Genomic DNA, 18607 nt, shown 5'->3' with positions numbered 1-18607 from the left:
CCCAGGGTTTGTTTCTCTGTGCTGTGGGGTTCAGGCACTCGGGCTGCCATAGCCAAGGTCTGAGTGGGTCCCCATGTGTGGCTCCCTCAAGGGGCAGACCTTGGCCTTGTTCACGTGGTGATCCTTTGAAAGCTCTGTTGGATGCCAGAACTGTGGGGCTGGCGTCAAGGCAAACCTGGGAGGCCAGAAACGTGTTGCCATCAGAAACCCTCCAAGCCTCACCAGAGGGTGGGCTGTGACGCTGGGTGAAGTTGAAGCTAGAATGGAGACCTCAAAGTTGGGGATGCCAAGAACGGGGGGCATTTGCTGAAGGAAGCTTCAGGAAGAGCCAGCCCATCTGCACCCTCTGATGCTCACATCCTCCCCCTGGTGTCCCTGATACCAGGAGGAAGCCATAGGATTTAATGTCTGCCCTGCTGGGTTTTGGTCTCCTTGGGTCTGATCCTTCCTATCATCCTACTGCCTTCCAGAATTGGTGTGTACCTTGAGCCATCGAATCTTGGAAATAATTGAATTATTTCTTGGCTTTTAACTGAGAATTTACAGCTAAAGTTCACCGTGAGCTGCCCAGATGAGTTTGGACTTGGACTCCTAAGCAATGCTGGGTCTGCCAAGGTTCTGGGAGACTCCTGAAGATCACTAATGCAGTCATCATTATAAGATGCACATGGGCCTTCGTGGGCTGGAGGAGGAATGCTTTGGTGTGCCTCTGAAATGCCCCTCAGAAGCCATTCCCTGAAGGTTGTGCTGAGGAGGCTTTGGATTAAAAAGCGGTCCTCATGGAGCATAGGACCCTCAGTCGTCCGTTACTGTCTGTTATAAAGGGAAATAAGGGTTCACATGGCAGAATACATGGTGCAATCAGTGACCAAAGGTCAGTTGTGTCTGAAATCAAAGAACAAAAGGCAGTCTTGTGACCCAAGAATAGGACTCGCCACTGCTGCGGTCTGGTTGTGAACAATTCATGAGCCACTTGTCAAGCAAAAACAAACTTTATTTTTAGAATACACACTCCGCACCACACGAGCTCTTCAGGAATTCCCTCAGAGCCCAACTGCCACCACCAGCTTCCCACAAACCTCTCAAACCCTCACTCCTCTTGCTCTTGAGGCCTATTGGCTGGGTTGCATGGGTGGAGCCAAAAGAGTCCCCCAATGAGCAGCTCCGTGGTCTGAAAGGGCAGGGAAACAGCCCAGTGAGCATCACCACAGAGGAGCCAATCAGCTGGCAGCTGGAAGTTTGCTGGGGCTCCTTCGGCTGTGGCTCTCAACACGCCACCCAAAGACCTGGAGAGAAACAGAATGGGAAACTCGGTGACGTTTGACCTGCCTTGGTTGGCAATCATGCAGCTTTGAGAATTTTTCTCTTATGCAGGATGATAACGATAAGCCTGCCATCATGTGGTCCACAGGTGAGGGACTCGGCACAGACTCTGTGGCCTCTCTCCTCAATGAACCAGGAGTGCCAACTCTGATTCCTCGCTGGCCCATTCTTGGCTTTTGTTAATGAGGTTGGGTTTGGGTGGCTAAGAAAACATGGTTATCTCTGGAATCCTATGGCATGAGAGGTTTGTGTGGAGGGTGGTGGGACTTTCCAAAAGTCTAGGGCTATCCAGACTTCCCTTGAAGGAAAACTGTTGGCTTCTGGAGTCTAGTGGGAAGAGACAGAAGGACAAGAGAAATAAGGTCGTTAGATAGAAAGACCTGAGTTTTGTGGTCATCCCTGCATGCTTGTTATGATACAAGTTCTCCTGGGGGACTCCGGAGACATGGAACCAAATGCCCCAGTACTGTGGCCTTGCAGGGGATGGTCTTGACTCAGAGGTGAGGTTGCCCACCTCTGCTGAACCTGAGAAATCATCCCTTAACCTGTGGGGCTGAGGAATCCAACCAGTGAATCAAAGTAGGTTCGCCTGTTCCTTGGTTCCGCCTTCCCAGAGGGGCTTACGGGAATCTAGGTCTGGTGAACACTAAGGACCAGGAATGATTCCACTGCAATCATTGACCCCGATGGGGTCAATGTGCCTTTGCAAATGGAAGTGAATTTGAAGCCCTCACCTGGGGAGGATAAGCCCTTCCTGAACCAACTCCTAAGGAAGAGAAGTCCTCCTTGCAGATGCTGCTTATTTAACACACAGAATCTCTCCTCCCCTGGCTCTGACTCTAATGTTTCTGTGAATCAAAGCTTTTATACCCTGGGCAAGTGGAGAGAAGGGACTTTGATTCCTAGTCAATCCCTGATGGCAGACAGGAAACCACTGCATGAAGTCCACGGCCTAAAAGATGACCCATTCGTCACGGTCTCTCTGTAGTCTCGGGACTGTGTCCTCTGCCACTTCTCCTAGAACTGAAAGAGCAGAGAAGGAACCAGTGCTCATGGGCCCAGCTGAGCTTGTAGCCATGGAAGCCCAAAATGGAAAGGGAATGTAGTCACTGGTTGGGAAGAAAAGAACGAGATACCCCAGACTGCCTTTTGCTCTGCTGAGGATTTTTCTTGATGGCACCCTCTGGTCCCTGGGGATAGGATCTCTTATACTATAGGATTCCAGAGGTACCATTATTTTTTTAGCTACCAAACCCAATCTCGTTAGCAAAATCCAAGAAATGGCCAGCGAGGAACTTTAAGTTGGCACTCACGGTTCATTGAGGACAGGGGCCAGAGTCTTCCGGGTGAATACAAATAGGTGATTCCTATGGAGCACAGCACAGGATATAGCATGATCTTTTGAGTCAAACCAAACAAACACACCCACGTGAAGATGTCCTGTCAGTCCACTGGGGGCTTCTCCTCAAGTATGAGGAATGACCATTTATAGCGACTGACATCGTATATTGTCCATTCTTCCACTGGAGTCCCCCACACTAGGATGGCATCTCTGCCATTTTTAGTGTGGTCCTCCGTCCTGACCTAGTTATAAAGGAGTTTTCATGCTGTCCCCACTACAGTTGTCTTTTCAGATCTTGCCATCATTGTCACCCCTGTTGGCTATTCCTGCTCCTCGGGTTGTCACAAATATGCCACCTCTTCTACCACCACTGTTCCCCATCCCCTGTCCCTGCCTTGTGGAGGCCCCTTGGCAGCAGTAGAAATGAAGTCATTTGCATGGTCATCTTTGCAGTGGAATCATTCCTGGTCCTTAGTGTTCCCCAGACCGAGATTCTTCCGACCCTGGTTGTCTGTCCAGTGGAATGGGCAGAGTGGCTCCCACGTAACCCCTGGCTAAAAAGGCTGGTGGCTAAAAAGGCTGGTGGAGGGTTAGGGACCTGGACTGTGCTCAGAAGCACCTCTTCACTAATGGTAACGAATTACCTGGCATCCTGACGTGTTCAGCGTCTGGAGCGTGTCCTTGCTGGGCCCTCCTGTACATCTCTATGTGCACTTGTTCCCGAGGCTCTTGTAATCCTAGAGTCAAATCTCTAATGTCAAAGGATGAACCTTGGGCCACTTGGGCTGAATGTGTGAACCAGAGGTGACTATACCTCTGCCTCATCCAGGCATTGATCCATACGCCCCCATCCCTCGAGCCCCTGAAACCCACTGAAGAGACCAACTGTTCCATCCCCAGAGCTTGGCTGTGGAGTGATGTGGTTGCCTCTGGACTTTGCTTGATGGAATGCATCTGTCCACCCTCTGGCCTCCCGCTTCCTTGAGTGGAATGATCCCTACTGGTAAATCCCAAGGGCGCTTTGTAGCAACCCCTGGACCCCAGAGTCAATGCCAGGGGACCCACTGAGGTGGCCTCTCCCATTTATTTTTTAGCAACAAATAAACCTCATAACTTTGTAGAAATGAAGTAGATAAAACTGATGTTCAGCTTCCTACAGGAAGCCAGCACTTGGGATAAAGCAAGTGTTGATGGGATTAGAGCCTAGAGAGTCTAGATCCATAGTTCAGTGCTGTTTGAGAGCAGAGTTTCCTCTTGTGGGATGAAACATGGAAGTGAAGAGGGAATAAAGAACCTTGCATGCCAGCTAGAAGCCTAGACATCTACCGATTCTAAATGGCCCCAGACTGTATCCAGCTCAGACGGATGTCATTCCCCATCGAAGAGCAAGAACCTGTCCAAATAGATTCACCAAGTGAGATTGCCTGTGTGTAGGAAGGAGCCCTAGGGTACCTTCTTCCAAAAAAGCAGATCTCTCAAAAGAACACACCAACGTAAGGATGCTCTGCTTAACTACAACTGCAGAGACACATTCACTCTGTGAACAGCCCCTAAGCACTGTACTTGGGATCTTCGCACCTTCCCAAATGTAATAAAAACACTGTGAAACCACTAAAGTGTAAATACTGACCTGCAGGTCCTGCCCATGATCCTATCACAATATATTTGCTAAAATTAAAATGACCCAGGGCCCATGGTAATCATGGAGCCACAGGAGTGGGAGAGGGGATCAGACCACACATGCGGCCACATGCCGCTGACACATGGGTTACTTTTTCCCTCTTCCAAGTTGACTCACTTGAAGATGCAGAAAGGAATCATTTTGCCCTGAATAGATAACTTTCCCTCTGCATTCATCCAGCAAAACCTCAAAATTCCTACATCTCCTTCCCCTCCAGAAGGGCTGTGGTGGCTGCCCTCTCTTGTAACCCACCCACCTCCCTGCTACCCAGATGCCCGGCTGGGTCCTCAGCTGCTGCATCTGTTGGTGAGGCCATAAATCAGAGGCGGGGTCAGGCCTGGTCAGCTTGCTGATGGAATTAGAGTAACAAATGGGGAGTGGGGTGTTTAGATTAGTCTTGGCTCTGGAGCTGAAGGAGGAAGGCTGGCACTTAACTTCTTGATAAACTCGGCACCAGCACATCCTGGGTCAGCAATTATGGTTTAAAGATCCCTTGGAAGGGGCCGAGGTGGATCCTCCCTGAGCAGCTGTGTCCACCTGTGTAGCCCTGCCATGACTGAGAGGTGGGTGAGATGTGAAAGCAGGAGAGGGCCAGCTGCAGATGACACAAGGTACCTGCCAGTGCAGAGCACTGCCCCCTCGCGTGCCCTGTGCATGAGCTGAGGTACGCTGCAGTGGTAAAGGGGTGAACTGGATGTGGACAGGGGAGACTTGGATTATAATCCAAGTCTGAGGATATCTGGGCAAACCCCAGGGGGATGCTCCAGAACAAGGCTCATTAGGCACTAATGAGCCAGGTCCCATGTCCCTTCTGTGCTCAACCCTGGGCTGGGGTGACTTGAGAAGCTCATGGTGACACTGCAAATGCTATGATAGATCCCAAAGGTGCCCCAGACCTGTGCAATCCAACCGTTGAACAGTGACTTTCTCTCTGAATAAAATCCCGGGACCTGTGGGACTGCCACGTGGACATCTTCCTCCCTGCTCCAGAATCCAGGCTCACTGGAGAGACTGATGCATCCAGATATGTCCACTTACCCTGCATGCCACTCTTGGGAATCTTCTCGGTCTGTGGACTTGGTGGCAGGGCCTTTTCTGTGATCCTCGGGGAAGTCGGAACATGAGGGGACTTGAATGGCCTATTCAATGGGTGGGCCCATCCCCCTGTAGACCACCCATCCCCCTGTAGACTTCAGCAGAAGGGCCAGAAGCTGTGCATCCCTCCAGTCTTCATGTCTCAGGGCGTCTGCATTGGATGAAGACCCAAAATCATGGTGACAAGTGGTTTACCTGAAACGCTAGAAACGGGCAGCTGGAGTGACTACAGGGAAGGGATAAGGGAGATGGAGCGGGAGGTCAATGAGATAGCAGATAATTTTTTTTAAATGGTCTCCAGTCTCCCCAGTTTTCCCAAACTGCATGAAGATCCATCCCTTACTGCTTGGAACTGAACCCGTCTTTTACCTTCTTCATTTGATAAAACATGGCATAAAGGAGCCTTCCAAGGCTGGATCACAAAGGTGTGAGGTTGGATCTCCACTGCCTATCTTTAGACACTTGGTCTTGGAAACCCTCTGCCATGTTGTGAGGAAGCCCAAGCTCCCCTGTGGAGAAGCGATCTGGACAAACACCCCTAGTCCTTGGTAGCTACACCCACATGGATGTCAAGTATTGTAGATAACAAATCCATGTCAAGAATGCTGTCCTGTCACTCAATTAATGATGGGATGAGCTGTCTATTCCTTCCCTGATCCCTGCACAAGGGCAGATCCATGGACAGACAGAATGTGGTTGACTTAAGGTGATGTTCAGGCAATTGATACAAAGAGCATCCCAGCTTCAAAAACACCAATATAGGGTGTAGGGGACAACATGACCTTTTTTGGATAAAGGCTCAGGGAGGTGAAGTTAAAAATTCCTGAGATCACAAAGCGAGTAAGAGAATAACCATCAGACTCGGATCTGTCTGACCTTAAACCATACTTTCAATGCTACTGTTGACCATCTTCAGGATGTTCTTCCCCAAACTGCAGGGAGGTCACTCAATCCCATGTTCACACAGAAAGTACCCAGGCCTCCCCTCATGGATCCCTAACTGCCTACAAGACATGAATGACTCCACACTGCTGGGGGCAGATCACCCATTACATCTGTTCAGCAACCAAGTAGCAGATACAGGGTTGTATAGAAAAGCGTATGTGCTATCTAAAAGCTGCTAGTTGGGGGCACTTATCACAACAGCCCTGAGATAGATCAGGATGGTTTAGCTTCTGAGCTTTTATTTTCTCAACTGTAAAACCAGGATAAGAATCTGGGAGAGTCTATGCTGGAAATCCTTTGGATTTGCACCCTGACATTCAATCTTCAGCCATGCCAAAGCTGCCTGCAAGACCAAGTGTCAGACCAGTGTCCTGTATCTGGACACCAAGCATTCTCAGCTCTAGTGCTCCCCAGTCAAGCATACAAGGGGACCTTTGTGCTGGCTAAGACCACACAGCAGGTCCTCTTTCTCCTCCACAATAAAGTCCCTGTGAACACGGGCATCTTGCCATGTTCCAGATGGCCAGCCTGTTCTCCTGATGTGTCACTGAACAATCCTCCATGTTTCATGGTCCTGTCCATTAAAAGTCTGATGCTTAAGTAAAGTGGAGGCCTCTGGCTGGAACTGCCACTGGTAATCTGCAGGCTCTGCACTGAGAAGCATGGGAGCTATGTCCACAGACCGAGGAAATTCCCAAGAATGAAATGGGACATCACCAAGGGAACTAGGTAATGGCTGGCCAGGAGCCGAGGGTGTCCATCTTAGATCCTCTGGTACCTTTGGAGAGATACTGGTGTGCTCCTTAGGCGACTGGGAGGCCAGGATCTCACCATCCTGAGATCCACAGAAAGGTAGAGATACATAAGAATCAGGATCTGACTGTTGCTAGTGGCTGTGGGTCTGGAGTCGGTCCCAGCTCTGCTGCTTTGTTATAAAACCTGTTCTGATCTGAAAAATGGGAACCAATTTCAGTATTAAACACTTGTGAGAACCCACATCATGGTGCCCAGTGCTCAGAGCACCAAGCACACAGAAGCCCTGGATCCAGTATCAAGCCTGCAACACTGGCCTGCAGTCGCCACCATTTCCATGGATGGTGACACTGGGAGTGTTGTGTTTTCTCAGGGGACTGTCATCAAGGAAGAGGCTACAAGGGCTTCCTTGGGTTCAACCCCTTGGGGAAGGAGACGGGAGTGCCGCTGCCACACAGGACCAGTGACAGACCCCATAGGGAGCTCTAGAACTGGCAGGTCCCTTCAAAGGCATCAATATGGCCTTCCCAGCCCCTCATATAATGACGTGGCTGTGCCATTGGTTGGAAGCCTGGCGAGAGAGCGTGTGACCTTGGCCTAGGCTGCACCCCACAAATGAGGCAGCATCAGGAGGACTGACAGCCAGGGTGGCAGATGTAGGGAGGTCTGGGTGCAGCATACGAGACGTGGGGAGCTGGGGACAGTCTCCTGGAGGTGGCATCTCGGCCGAGTTGGCCAGGTGAAAGACGGGAGGAGGAGCTCCAGACAGACCTCGCAGCTGAGGGGTGGGGAGGGGACAAGGGGAAAAGTTAGCCCCACTGATGCCCTCTGACATCCCTGGGACACATTCACCTGCGTGTGGGCTCTCTTCTTCTCCTTAGCTCTTGTAGGAAACTTCCTGAGAAGGTGACATTGAGCTGCTACAGTAGCCCTGTTACTGTCCATCCCTTACCTTGATATTTTTTTTCCTTGCAAACTCTCTCAATTGGACACCACATCCCAAACCAGATGAGAAGGTCCTTTTCCACTGTGGAAAGGAAACGTCACAAGGGCAGAGACCTTGAGCACCTGCCTCGTGTTGAACGTCCCCAGCACCTGAGCAAGATGAGACTTTGACACATTCGGTGACTGTCCTATGGGTCTAGGTCTTCCAGTCATGGGGAGGAGGGCCAGCAGGTAGAGTGGAAGATGGCATTGAGTGCTAGGATTCCATGAGGTCTTGGAGTGATAGAAGTTGGAAGGTCAAGTTCCTAGGTCTTGGGAGGTGGGAATTTTGACCTCTGTGGTACATAATTGGAAAGGACACCTGAATCCTCAGGAAAAAGAGGCGAGTCTGACACACCCTCGGATGCATGGACAACTGGGGGAAGAGACTGGCACACCAAGGCCTCACTCCCAAAGCCTTGGAGACAGACCTGCACTACAGCTAACAAGGTGCATCTGCCATGGCCAGGCCAGATGGTCCCCTAAGCCATCCCATATGGGCAGCTCTCCCATCACCCCAGCAAAGGCCCCTCCCAAGTTCTCTCATCAACTTGCCTTGAAGTCGTACCTTCCTGGGGCAGGATACTCTTTTATTGCAAACTCCCTGACTGATTGTTCTCGGGACCAAGCCCTTTGATGGTTTAATTGTCCCTAAATTCACACCAGGCTCCAGTAACTTCAGAGCAGGTAGAGAATGCAGAGAGGGGAGGGTTTGGGAAGGGAGCCACCTAGGATCAAGGCAGGAAATTGAGACTTCTAAATCTGCCCACCAGACTTCCTCTGAAAACTCGCACATGCAGGAGCAGGTCCCATCATCTCTGGCCCAGAAGGCCCACGTTAAGTGGATCAAGGTGGCCGTCACCTCTGGGAGCTCCTGAGCACACCTGCTCCCCCTGGTTGGACCACGCAGCTCCCTGATTCCCTGCCTAGCGGCCTAGTTCAGGGACTGAGTGGCTCTCAAGATGGACACTGATGCGGTTTCATGGTAGGTTCTGGATTTCCCAGTTCGTGCTGGGACCCGCTTGGCCGATGTAGTGGCTCGAGGTCTGCTTTTGGAAGTTCCCAGACTGAGCTTGGGTACAAGAAGTCCACTCACTTCCTGTCTCCTTTCCCCACCCTCTTGCTTCCTGGGATGGACCTCTGGATTACAGGAGGCCCTTAGGAACCGTGCTGAGCAGAGGGGCTTTATCCTGTTGGAAACGGATGGCCTGGACATTTCTTACCAAAACTCTTGTGCTGAGGACCTGCCACCAGAGGCTCTGGTGGAAGAGGGGGCCGTTGGGAGGTGCATAGGCCCATGAGGGCGGGGTGCCCTCAGCCCTCCTGAAGGGACCGCTACACCCATGAAAGACCCCAGAGAGCTGCCTGGCCCCTCCCAGGGGGGACCAAGCAAGAAGGTCTGAACCAGGAAATGGGCCCTCACCAGACGTTGAGTCTGCTGCTACCTTCATCTTGACACTCAGACTGAGATTTGTTTAAGCCACCCCCACCCCAGTCTGTGGCCTTTTGTCAGAGTAGCTCAAAGAGACTAAGACAGGGACGACTTGATGGGTGGCCCAGAAGAAAGCTCTAAGGACAGTTATCCAGGCAAAGAGGAAGCCACAGGGTATCGAACCATCTTTCATGGGTCAGGTGGGGTGGGTGCCTCTGGGTGGGGATGTCTAGGAACTTCTGGTTGTATGTGCTTCTTGCATGCTACATGATCAGACAAAGATCTCAGGTTGACTTTGAGGCCACTAGCATGATGCTCATAGGGACAAGAACTGTCTGAAGGGACAGGTGGACTTGAGTGGGCTGGGAGGATGGGAGACATGCCCTGGATTCTAGCTACAGACTTTCTAGCTTTGGCCTGGTTCGGCCGATACATGCTGAGGCACTACTACATATCAATGCCTCTCCTAAGCCAATTGCAAGAAGGCACTTGGCAAGAAAGCCCACTGGGCTCTGTGCTTAGTGTGTAGGACAGGAGGAATGTGGGCAGGTTCAGGGTGTTTGAGAGCTTACTGGATATGCTGATGGACAGGATGTGGAAAGAGACAATTCCCAGGGATCAGTTGGAGACAATTCCCAACTGTGCTGAGTGCTACCTCCTCTTGGGAGATCGGCTCCGATGAAAGTGTTTGTACCACAGAATTTGTCAGATGCTATAACCTGAGCAGGTTGTTAAACGTTGCTGGCACGCCACAGGTGTCTGCAAAAGAGATGGGGGCAGGAGTCGGACCTGGGCAGAGAGCCTCCGCTCAGGAAGCAGACCTGATGGTCCCCATTAACTCAGGTTAGCTAAGAGCCGAGAGTGCCTCTCTACGGAAAAGTGCTGCATGGGGCAGAAGTGCCCCACCATGTTCAGCCTGTGAATCCGGGCTGCCCAAGAAGAGCCCAGCTCAGCCTGAAAGCAGAGATTGACCCTAGAATCTCAGCTAATGGCATTTCTGCAGCTAAATAGAAAGATGATTCTTTAAAAAAAAATTTGACCAAAAAACATGTTTTGAAACATGTATACATTGAGGGACAGGCTCAAGCTAATGCATTTCCATGGCTTTCTTGTTTTCTGTGATAAGAAAGACAAATTAACTCTTGGCTACTTTCTGGAATGCAATACTTCGTTAACAGACTTTTTCATGTGATACAACAGATCTCTTGAGCGGATTCTTCATATATGACACTTTTTTATTTGACCAACATTCCTCCAACTATACCGACCCATTAGCGACCATTCTACCCTGCTTCTGAGTTCAACATTTTTAGGATCTACATGAGAGATCCCTTTGGGAGGGGTCTGGGAGGTTCACCTGACTGCTCTCCAGCATGTGTTCTAAGAAGGAGGTAGCTGTACCCCAGTCTTCCTGCTCTCCATGGTGGGGGTATGAGGGGGAGGGGAATTCATGTCCTCCAAGGGGAGGACAGAAGGCACAATCACTAGGATTTATAAGATGCCGGGTGTCAATCCCCGTCTCCATGGCTTCCCCTCCTATCTAGACCAGATCTGTTTTACTTCTGGCCTGTGCCAGATAGCCCGTGTCTGGCTTTCAACAGAGTTCAGCCCTCAGAGAAGAGGCAGGACCTCAGGGTGGCAGGGAGCGGTGGGACAGCTAGTCTCCAATAGCGGGAGCATTGTCCTTTCTCAGTTCTCTAGATGCGGTTCCCCAGAGTGGTATGGCTCCCTTCGTCCCTCAGGTCTCTACTCATGTGCCACCTTCTTCATGAGACCTTCTCTATCATAATTAACATTGTAAATTTGCCCCCCACCTCCTTTATTTTCTCCACCCCAACGAGGATTTCTTTGTCTTCCCCCCTTGGAACCCAGAGCTCCACAAGGGCTGGGGTTCTGCATCTGTCTCTGCTAAATCCCCAGCAGCTGATTGACTATCTGATGCAAAACTGTTTTTACCCCGTATCCCTTAAAGTGGGAATACCATGTGGGAGGTGCCCTGGGTTGGTGTAAGGTGGGCACAGAAGGCCCGGTGGTGTCAATCACTGGCCCCAGCTCAAAGGAACATGCCAAGAAGCTCAATAAAGGCCACTTAATATGGAGAAGAGTAGCAAAGCCCTTAGAGATGTTGGAGCAAACGGGGTAAGAAGACCCCACACACATCTCCCGCAGAGATTATCAATAGCCAGAAGCCACCACCATTGAGGCTGGTGGGGGAAAGAGGTGGCACCACCAGAGCCCACAAGTTTGAACTCCAGGTTGGAGCTAGAGAAGCTCTGGGTTGTCACAACAGTAGTTGGTGACCATAGAGGGAGGGGGCTGGCAGTGGGCACTGGACCCAAGAGACAACTCAAAGGGGTAGATTATGCAGGCTCCCCTGCTCTCCAGGGTAGGAGCATGTGCGAGGGGGAGAAGAAGGCATGACGAGATGGGAAGCCAGAGAAGGATTCAGAGGCCAGACTTGACCTTCTAGAACTTTCTAAGAACCATCCACGAGATGGCGTCCATCTCTTAAAAGGGCTGTGACCTAACACCTTCCTCCAGGCCACTTCTCCTGAGGGTTCCATCTCCACACACAGGATGCCAGGCTTCCTTGGGAACACTTGGAAATGGACCAACTACACTCAAACCATAGCCGTCACTGAGGGAGAAGAATGTGCTGCTAGGGAGCCTGGGAGTGGGGTGCCTCTTCCTGTCTGGACTGGACCCATGCACTCTCACTTGGCGAGGGCTAGGTACACAGTCCTGGGTTGCATGTGAGCTCTCACATCTGGGGATCGGCTTGCGACAGACTGACCTTAAGGTGGTCTTGGTGGGGACAGATGGCCCCGTGACCCATCACCCTTCAGCAGGCTAACTTGGGCTGCTTCATGTGAGAACAGCTTATTTTCTCTCCCAACCTCTTAGAGAGGAGCCAACATACCCCTAGGTGAGTTTGGGTTGATGATGGCTTGTGGATCTATTCCCCAGAAATTGCCCTCAATGCAGATAACAATGTAACTCTTCCCAGGGCCACCTCCATTCCAGGGTTAGTCTAGGAAAGGTGTGAAGCCCACCTCCCCTCACCTCAAATTAGGGTAGTTCTGGGAGATCATCCTGGGCCAGAGCTCTCCATGGGTCAGCAGAGGCCTCTGACAGGTGCATTACCCTCTAGTTTCTCCAAGGGCTAGCCCACTCTTCTGCCTCCAATTCCACATGGGTTGTGTTCCTGAGGTCCCACCTCGGAACTCAGCCTTCCACCTGTGCCACTTGCTATGAGAAGGATCTGATACCTCCTCAATATTTACCAGTATGCCACTACTTCCATGAAAACCACCAGCTTTCCAGGGAGAAATCCTGATTTCATGTCAGCCAACTTCCATGGTGCAAATTATTCCTACCATGGCAATTCCAAATTACCACCTGGAAGTCTCTGCCATGTGAACTTGGCGAGAGATTTGCAAAATCCCTAATCAATAGGAGCTGACTCTGGGACAATGCTTGTCCTGGGCCAGCCTACCCATGCACGTGTCAGTGGAACAAAAATATCTTGAAGCAACCTGTGTCTACTTTCTTGCCTTACTAGTGAATGGATTTTCTGTTTAAGCTGCAGTCTGAAATGGTCAAGTGGACTCTTTGGCCTTAAAGGTAAGAGCTGAGAGCTAGAACGAGGCAGTGTTAGGGGCAGGAAACCTGCTGCCTCCACCTGGATCACTCAAGGTATTTTAACACCAAAAAGTTGGCAAAGCATCCTTGCCCAATTCCCCAAAGACCTTCACTGAAGCCCTCTTATGGTGCCCTAAGAAGTGTTTTTGCAAGTGGGGAGGATGAACAAGGTCCTGTCCTAACCCATCCCCCAACCCCTAAAAGAAACTCCTGGGTTCTGACACTGTGGTTATTGCAGGCAAGCCATGAAATCTCTGGACAAAGCCATATTCAGCCATCAATAGTGGCATTCACAGATGTCACAGCTCTAGATGGGCCAACACTTCCAGGGTCTCCAAGGCTTGGCCACCTGGCTACAGAACGGCCATGATCAGCTGCAAGCATGTCAATCTGGCTTTTGCAGACAGTCTTTTGACATTAGAGTGAGAACTTCTAGGATGGACCAGAGTCTGGCAACACTAGGCCCTCCTTCTCACCTTGCAATAAGCTGATAGAGTGAAACCAGAACTTGTCCTGAAGACACAGGGTCCCAACTGGCAGGATGAACTTAAGGACCCTCCAAAAGCAATGGTGGGTGCAGTAGATCTGAAAACCGGCACCTTCCATGGCAGAGTTTATTTGAGCAGCCGATCTTAGCCAAGCAGGAAAATAACCTGTTGCTAACCCAACATGTCCCACCACCCACTGGGGCCTCACCATGGCTGCTTGTAATCAGCTGGAAATTGGGGCCTCCTGGTTAAGGTTTCCCTTCCCCTGGCAGCTGAACCTCCTCTATATCTTTGAAGATTGCAGGGCTTTAGTGTGCCTTTAAAGTGAATTTTTCCCTCTGCATTTTATTATAATTAATGACCAGAAAACTCTTCTCTTTCCCCTCTCTTTATCTCTTAAATATACTGCATTTTTTAAAAGAGGAAAGAAACATATCTTTTAGACCGGGATATGGATGAGCCTGTCCCTAGCAGGGCAGGCCCAGCTTCATCGGTCAACTTGATTATGCAAAGCCTACTTTCCACTGGCATCTGAGGTGGATTTCAGAGCTATGAGTCACGTGGGTTTCAGGCTTCCAACCTGGGGAGCAGCCGTCTCCTGAAGCCCATGCGCCGGAGGCAGCCTGACTTTGGGAGTCCCTCCAAGGCCCTGATGGCTAAATGGTCCAGACTTTGAACACGTGCGTGCACTAGCACGATCATGTAGTCTGCTGACCTGGGCTGTGACAGTTATGAACTATTCCAGGATTAATTCCCTCAGAAGAAATACATTGAGGATCCTGGAACAGAAAAAGGGCATTATATAAAAGCTAAATAGGAGAAAGTGTGTACTTCAGTTAATAATACTGTGTCACTACTGGCTCACTTATTATAACCTTGGTCCCACTTCCAATTGAAGATGTTAATCCTAATGGAAAGTAGGCACAGGTTCATGAGGGAACTCAATTAGCTTTTTTGTAGATCTAAAACTCTTGTAAATTTTTAAGTTGGAAAAACACATCGGCAGTCACTCAGAACTGCGGATTTGCTGGTCAAGGGTGCAAAGACCTACCTTTGTGTAAACATTAGGTTGTCATTATTTTTCCCTAAATGTGCCCTGGTATACACATGGGACAGAATGATATATCCACCCTATTAACAAAAACCCAGAATGGCATTCTGGGTAGCAGCATTAGAGAACAGGCTGACTGGGAGCTCTTGTTAGTTGGATTGAGTTAACTTTAATTTGATTGCAGGGCGAGTCTGCAGGCTTTAGGGAACATAGCATATAAACTGGGAGCCTGATTTAATAACCAGATAGTATATAAGCAAAGTGAGATATCTAAAGATCAAAGTCTGCGTAGCAATCACTCCCTCTGGCAGCCCTAACCCTGTATGTATAGGGCTCTTGTGAGGTTTTTGTGCTGGGGGTAAACATGTTCTGACACGAAACAAAATCATTGTGCACATTCCTCTGGTGGTTCTTACCATGCACTTGACAGAGGCTTAATTTGGGTAGAGGAGCTTTGGCAGCCTAGAATCCCATACTCTGCAGAAAGTATCCATCCTATTTTCCCAGGAGCTGGGATATAGGTGTCCATCCCCCCAGTAAGGGGAGTGTCCTAGTCTATCTCTACTAGGGACGCCCTCAGGGGGATTTGAGTTCACCAGGATAGAAAAATCAAAGGTCACATCTGCATGTGACACTCAGCAATCCTACAGGATGTCTCGGTTTATAAATGGCTCCTACATTGTCGAATAAAACGCGGTGGCCAATCCATCAACAATCAAAAAAAAAAAAAAAAAAAAGGTGCCTGTAGAATGGCGGGAAGCGGGGTCAGGATTATGCCTCCTTCATGGGACTTTGATGCAACCTCTGGAGACCTAGAGACCAGAGGCCTGCGCCTTGTGGCTCGGGCTGATTTCAGTGGACTGGAAGTTGGGCCCGGGGCCTCTGGACACACACACACAAAGGACCCAAGGGATTCTGCTGTCATGTTGCCCTGTTTCTCTCAGTCCACTTTCTGCAAAAGCCCACTGTGGGACCCTCTGTGATAAACGGGAGAGAACTGAAGCCGTGATGTTCTATGACAAAATTCTGAGGGGGCTTGTGACAGAAGTTTACAGGTGAGCCTCATGGCTTGTGCTATCAGGGGAGACCTGTCTCAGGTTGGACCCTGAATGGAAAGGCCCATGCACCTTGCTGCATGGACAGCAACAGCAGACCTGCCTCGCCAGGGCTGCAGACCCCACCTCTGAGCCAAATGGTTGAATTTGATCAGAAACACCGAGAGGAGGTGGGGGGCCCAGAGTCTGGCCTGGGACTCCTCAGTTACTTCATGCTTTCTGTGTCTAGAACACAGCTGTCTGGGAGTGTTCACATCAGCAAACAAGATGGACCAAGTACCACCTGCCCAAGATCACATGTGGGGACAGTGCAGCCTGGTTTCGGACAAGCCTGGGTCAGAGAACACAATCTCCCTGAGCTGGTTCCCACAGAAATGAGGCTGAATTTCTGCCACGGGCATTAAGAACAGGGTTCTAGGTAGAAGGGCTAGATCCAGGGGTTTAGCTAACAGTGACGTAGGAAGGTTAACTTCTTAAGATTCCGTGGTAAGATGCAAACCAGGGAACCCAAGGGGAACTTCTGTTCTATCTGAATGCAGGCCTGTGGCAGACGGGCTGGGGCATGTGCTAGGACTGTGGACTTCCGGCCAATTTCACATCCCTGCTCTGCCACCAAGCAGCTGGATGTTTTAAGAGAACAGGGTGAAGTTCCCTAACCCTTCACCTCAACTCCCCCATCTGTGACATGGGATTGATGGAACCAGCCAGTGAGCTGTTAAGGACTAGATGCATGACAGAGGCTTCATGTGGTAAATAGAAATGGGAGGCTGCATTGTACAATCGGGACCTGCCACTCAAACAACCCAAGTGTCCCCTCAGGACAACTCATCGCAATTTGATGGCCTGATCATCACCCTGTTCTGCCTGTGGGGGGCCAGTGGATGTCTAGCCCCCTGCTTTCTAAAGGGGCTCGAAACACGTGGGCAGACCAGGCATCTTGCTCACACCACAGGGCTGCAATCTTGCCCCTGAGTGTGGGTGCTGGCCTTGGCCACTCTACCACCAAGTTAAATCAACCCTGGACTTTCTCGGGATGGCTACAGACATTCCATGTAAACCTTCCTATGACAGGAATGAATTGGGGATGACATAAGTGCCCATAAAGAGGGGGTGGCTTAGGGGTCCACCCCCAACGGCTGGCACCCAGCCAGTGAATGAGGCTGGACAGGCGCCCATGTGGACTGAGCTCTGTAACACTCTGGGTAAATGTCTGCATGCAGGGTGGGCTACAGTCCCCAACAAATGCAAAGCAATTGAAGGTGTGTATTTACATATCTGTAGGAAACAAAGGTCTAGAAAGGGGGAGTTGGGAGTCTCTATCCAGAGTTGTGGCCACTAGCGATGTGGACAAGTGAGCGCTCAAAGTGTAGCCAGTGTCACTGGGAAACCCAATGCTTCTCTTGTGGTTCACTGACGTTGAAACTGCACTGCTGCCTGACAGGTGCCGAATTGGGTGGTGTAGGGAGGCAGGTCCAGAGGCGGCAAAGGATGGACGGCCAGGGGCCACTATTTTTTGTGGCCTGGTTTAAGAAATAAAACCCTGTATTGTATTAGAAATATTCTCCAGAAGCACTGGCTGGCTCTGGGCTCCACATGTGGGAACCTCCATGGGGACGGGAAAGCCGAGCCCGTAGGAGCAGGGTGGGCTCCAGTCCTGCTGCTGTGGGGCCTCCGCAGGTGTCTGAAGACTGCAGGGTGCTTTGGCCAGAGACCCAGCTGCGTTCTGTTGAAGGGTGGCGGAGACTCTGGTGCCTGAGGCCCCTTCTAGTACCTCTATGAAAACCTACGGGCAAGGGCCACCTGCCACCTTGGCCCATGAGTCCTTCCCAGAACCTCCTTGCCTTGGGAGGCCAGAAAGCTTTCCCTACTTCCATTTTTAACTGGGGAAAAAAAAAAAAAAAAACCTCAAACTCCCCACCCTGAGCTTCAAGGCCGGGATTTTGCCAAGTGGGACCCAGGGCTTCTGACATGCACTCGACTGTTCTACTGGGTGGGAGCTGGCCAAGGTCACTGCCCTTGGAGAGCCCCATAGAGCACCATGGAGCCTGGGGAACCCGGATTGTGTCCTATCTCTGTTTTTGTGCCCTCACTATAAGCACTTGGGGGAATCCTTTCTCATGAGTTGTTCTGAGCCTGTTTATCTGCCGATTCTGAGAATCAGCAAGAATTGAGTGGTCTTAAAACTCAAAACATCAAGTGAGACCTGATACTTCATGACGGCTGTCATTTCCCGACTCCCACCCTCCTACCCAGAGCGCCAAAGATTCCTGAATCACATCTTCTGGGAAGTCCCCAGTTGCGGACACCCGTGGTACCTTTTGATGCCTCTCCCTTTGGGCTTGAGTATCACTGAGTCCTGGAGGTTCCAGCAGGAAATGGTCATCTGAAATCTCTGCCTGGGGTCTGATTCCTAAGTGCTCTGAGTAGCGGCCTCTTCTGAAAGCCTGGTGACAGTGTCCCAAGTCCCAGACTAGATGAAGGGAAGGTGTAAGAAGCACCGATTTGAGAAGTGGGTGCTGCTGTGCTTTTGTGGAATGGTCCTCTTGGAAGAGGAGATAGAAACTTGACTCTGCTTAATAAATAAAATAAAATGGACTCGACGTCCACCCAGCTGCCTTAGTGCTGATGAGGCCTGGTGTCCTAGTATCTGGTGGGAGGGGAGGGAGGTGGCTCCCAGAGGGTGGGCCATGGACCACAGTGCCATTCACTCAAACCTGAAAGGCATCAGTACCTCGCCCCAGCCCTCGTCCCAGCCCTGCAGGGCCTGGGGTCTCCATAAAAGGGACTGGGTAACTGTTCGTGGAGGTCCTACTGCC

The 18607-nt window shown here is 50.7% G+C and overlaps 1 protein-coding gene across 1 annotated transcript in view; it reads right to left on the bottom strand.

Annotated features, from left to right (window-relative positions):
* Positions 1-973: 973 nt before the first annotated feature.
* LOC143642075 (uncharacterized) overlaps positions 974-18607 on the bottom strand; it is a 67906-nt gene continuing 50272 nt past the window's right edge. The window contains exon 10 of the mRNA XM_077110168.1: positions 974-1286. Coding sequence (XP_076966283.1) covers positions 1091-1286 — 196 coding nt within the window. The 3' untranslated portion in view covers positions 974-1090. The remainder of the gene's footprint in view (positions 1287-18607) is intronic.

This window comes from Callospermophilus lateralis, chromosome 1 (genome assembly GCF_048772815.1).
Source record: "Callospermophilus lateralis isolate mCalLat2 chromosome 1, mCalLat2.hap1, whole genome shotgun sequence".
Taxonomy (NCBI): Eukaryota; Metazoa; Chordata; class Mammalia; order Rodentia; family Sciuridae; genus Callospermophilus; species Callospermophilus lateralis.
The sequence above is the reverse complement of the archived record's forward strand: the minus strand, read 5'-3'. Positions and strand labels throughout refer to the sequence as shown.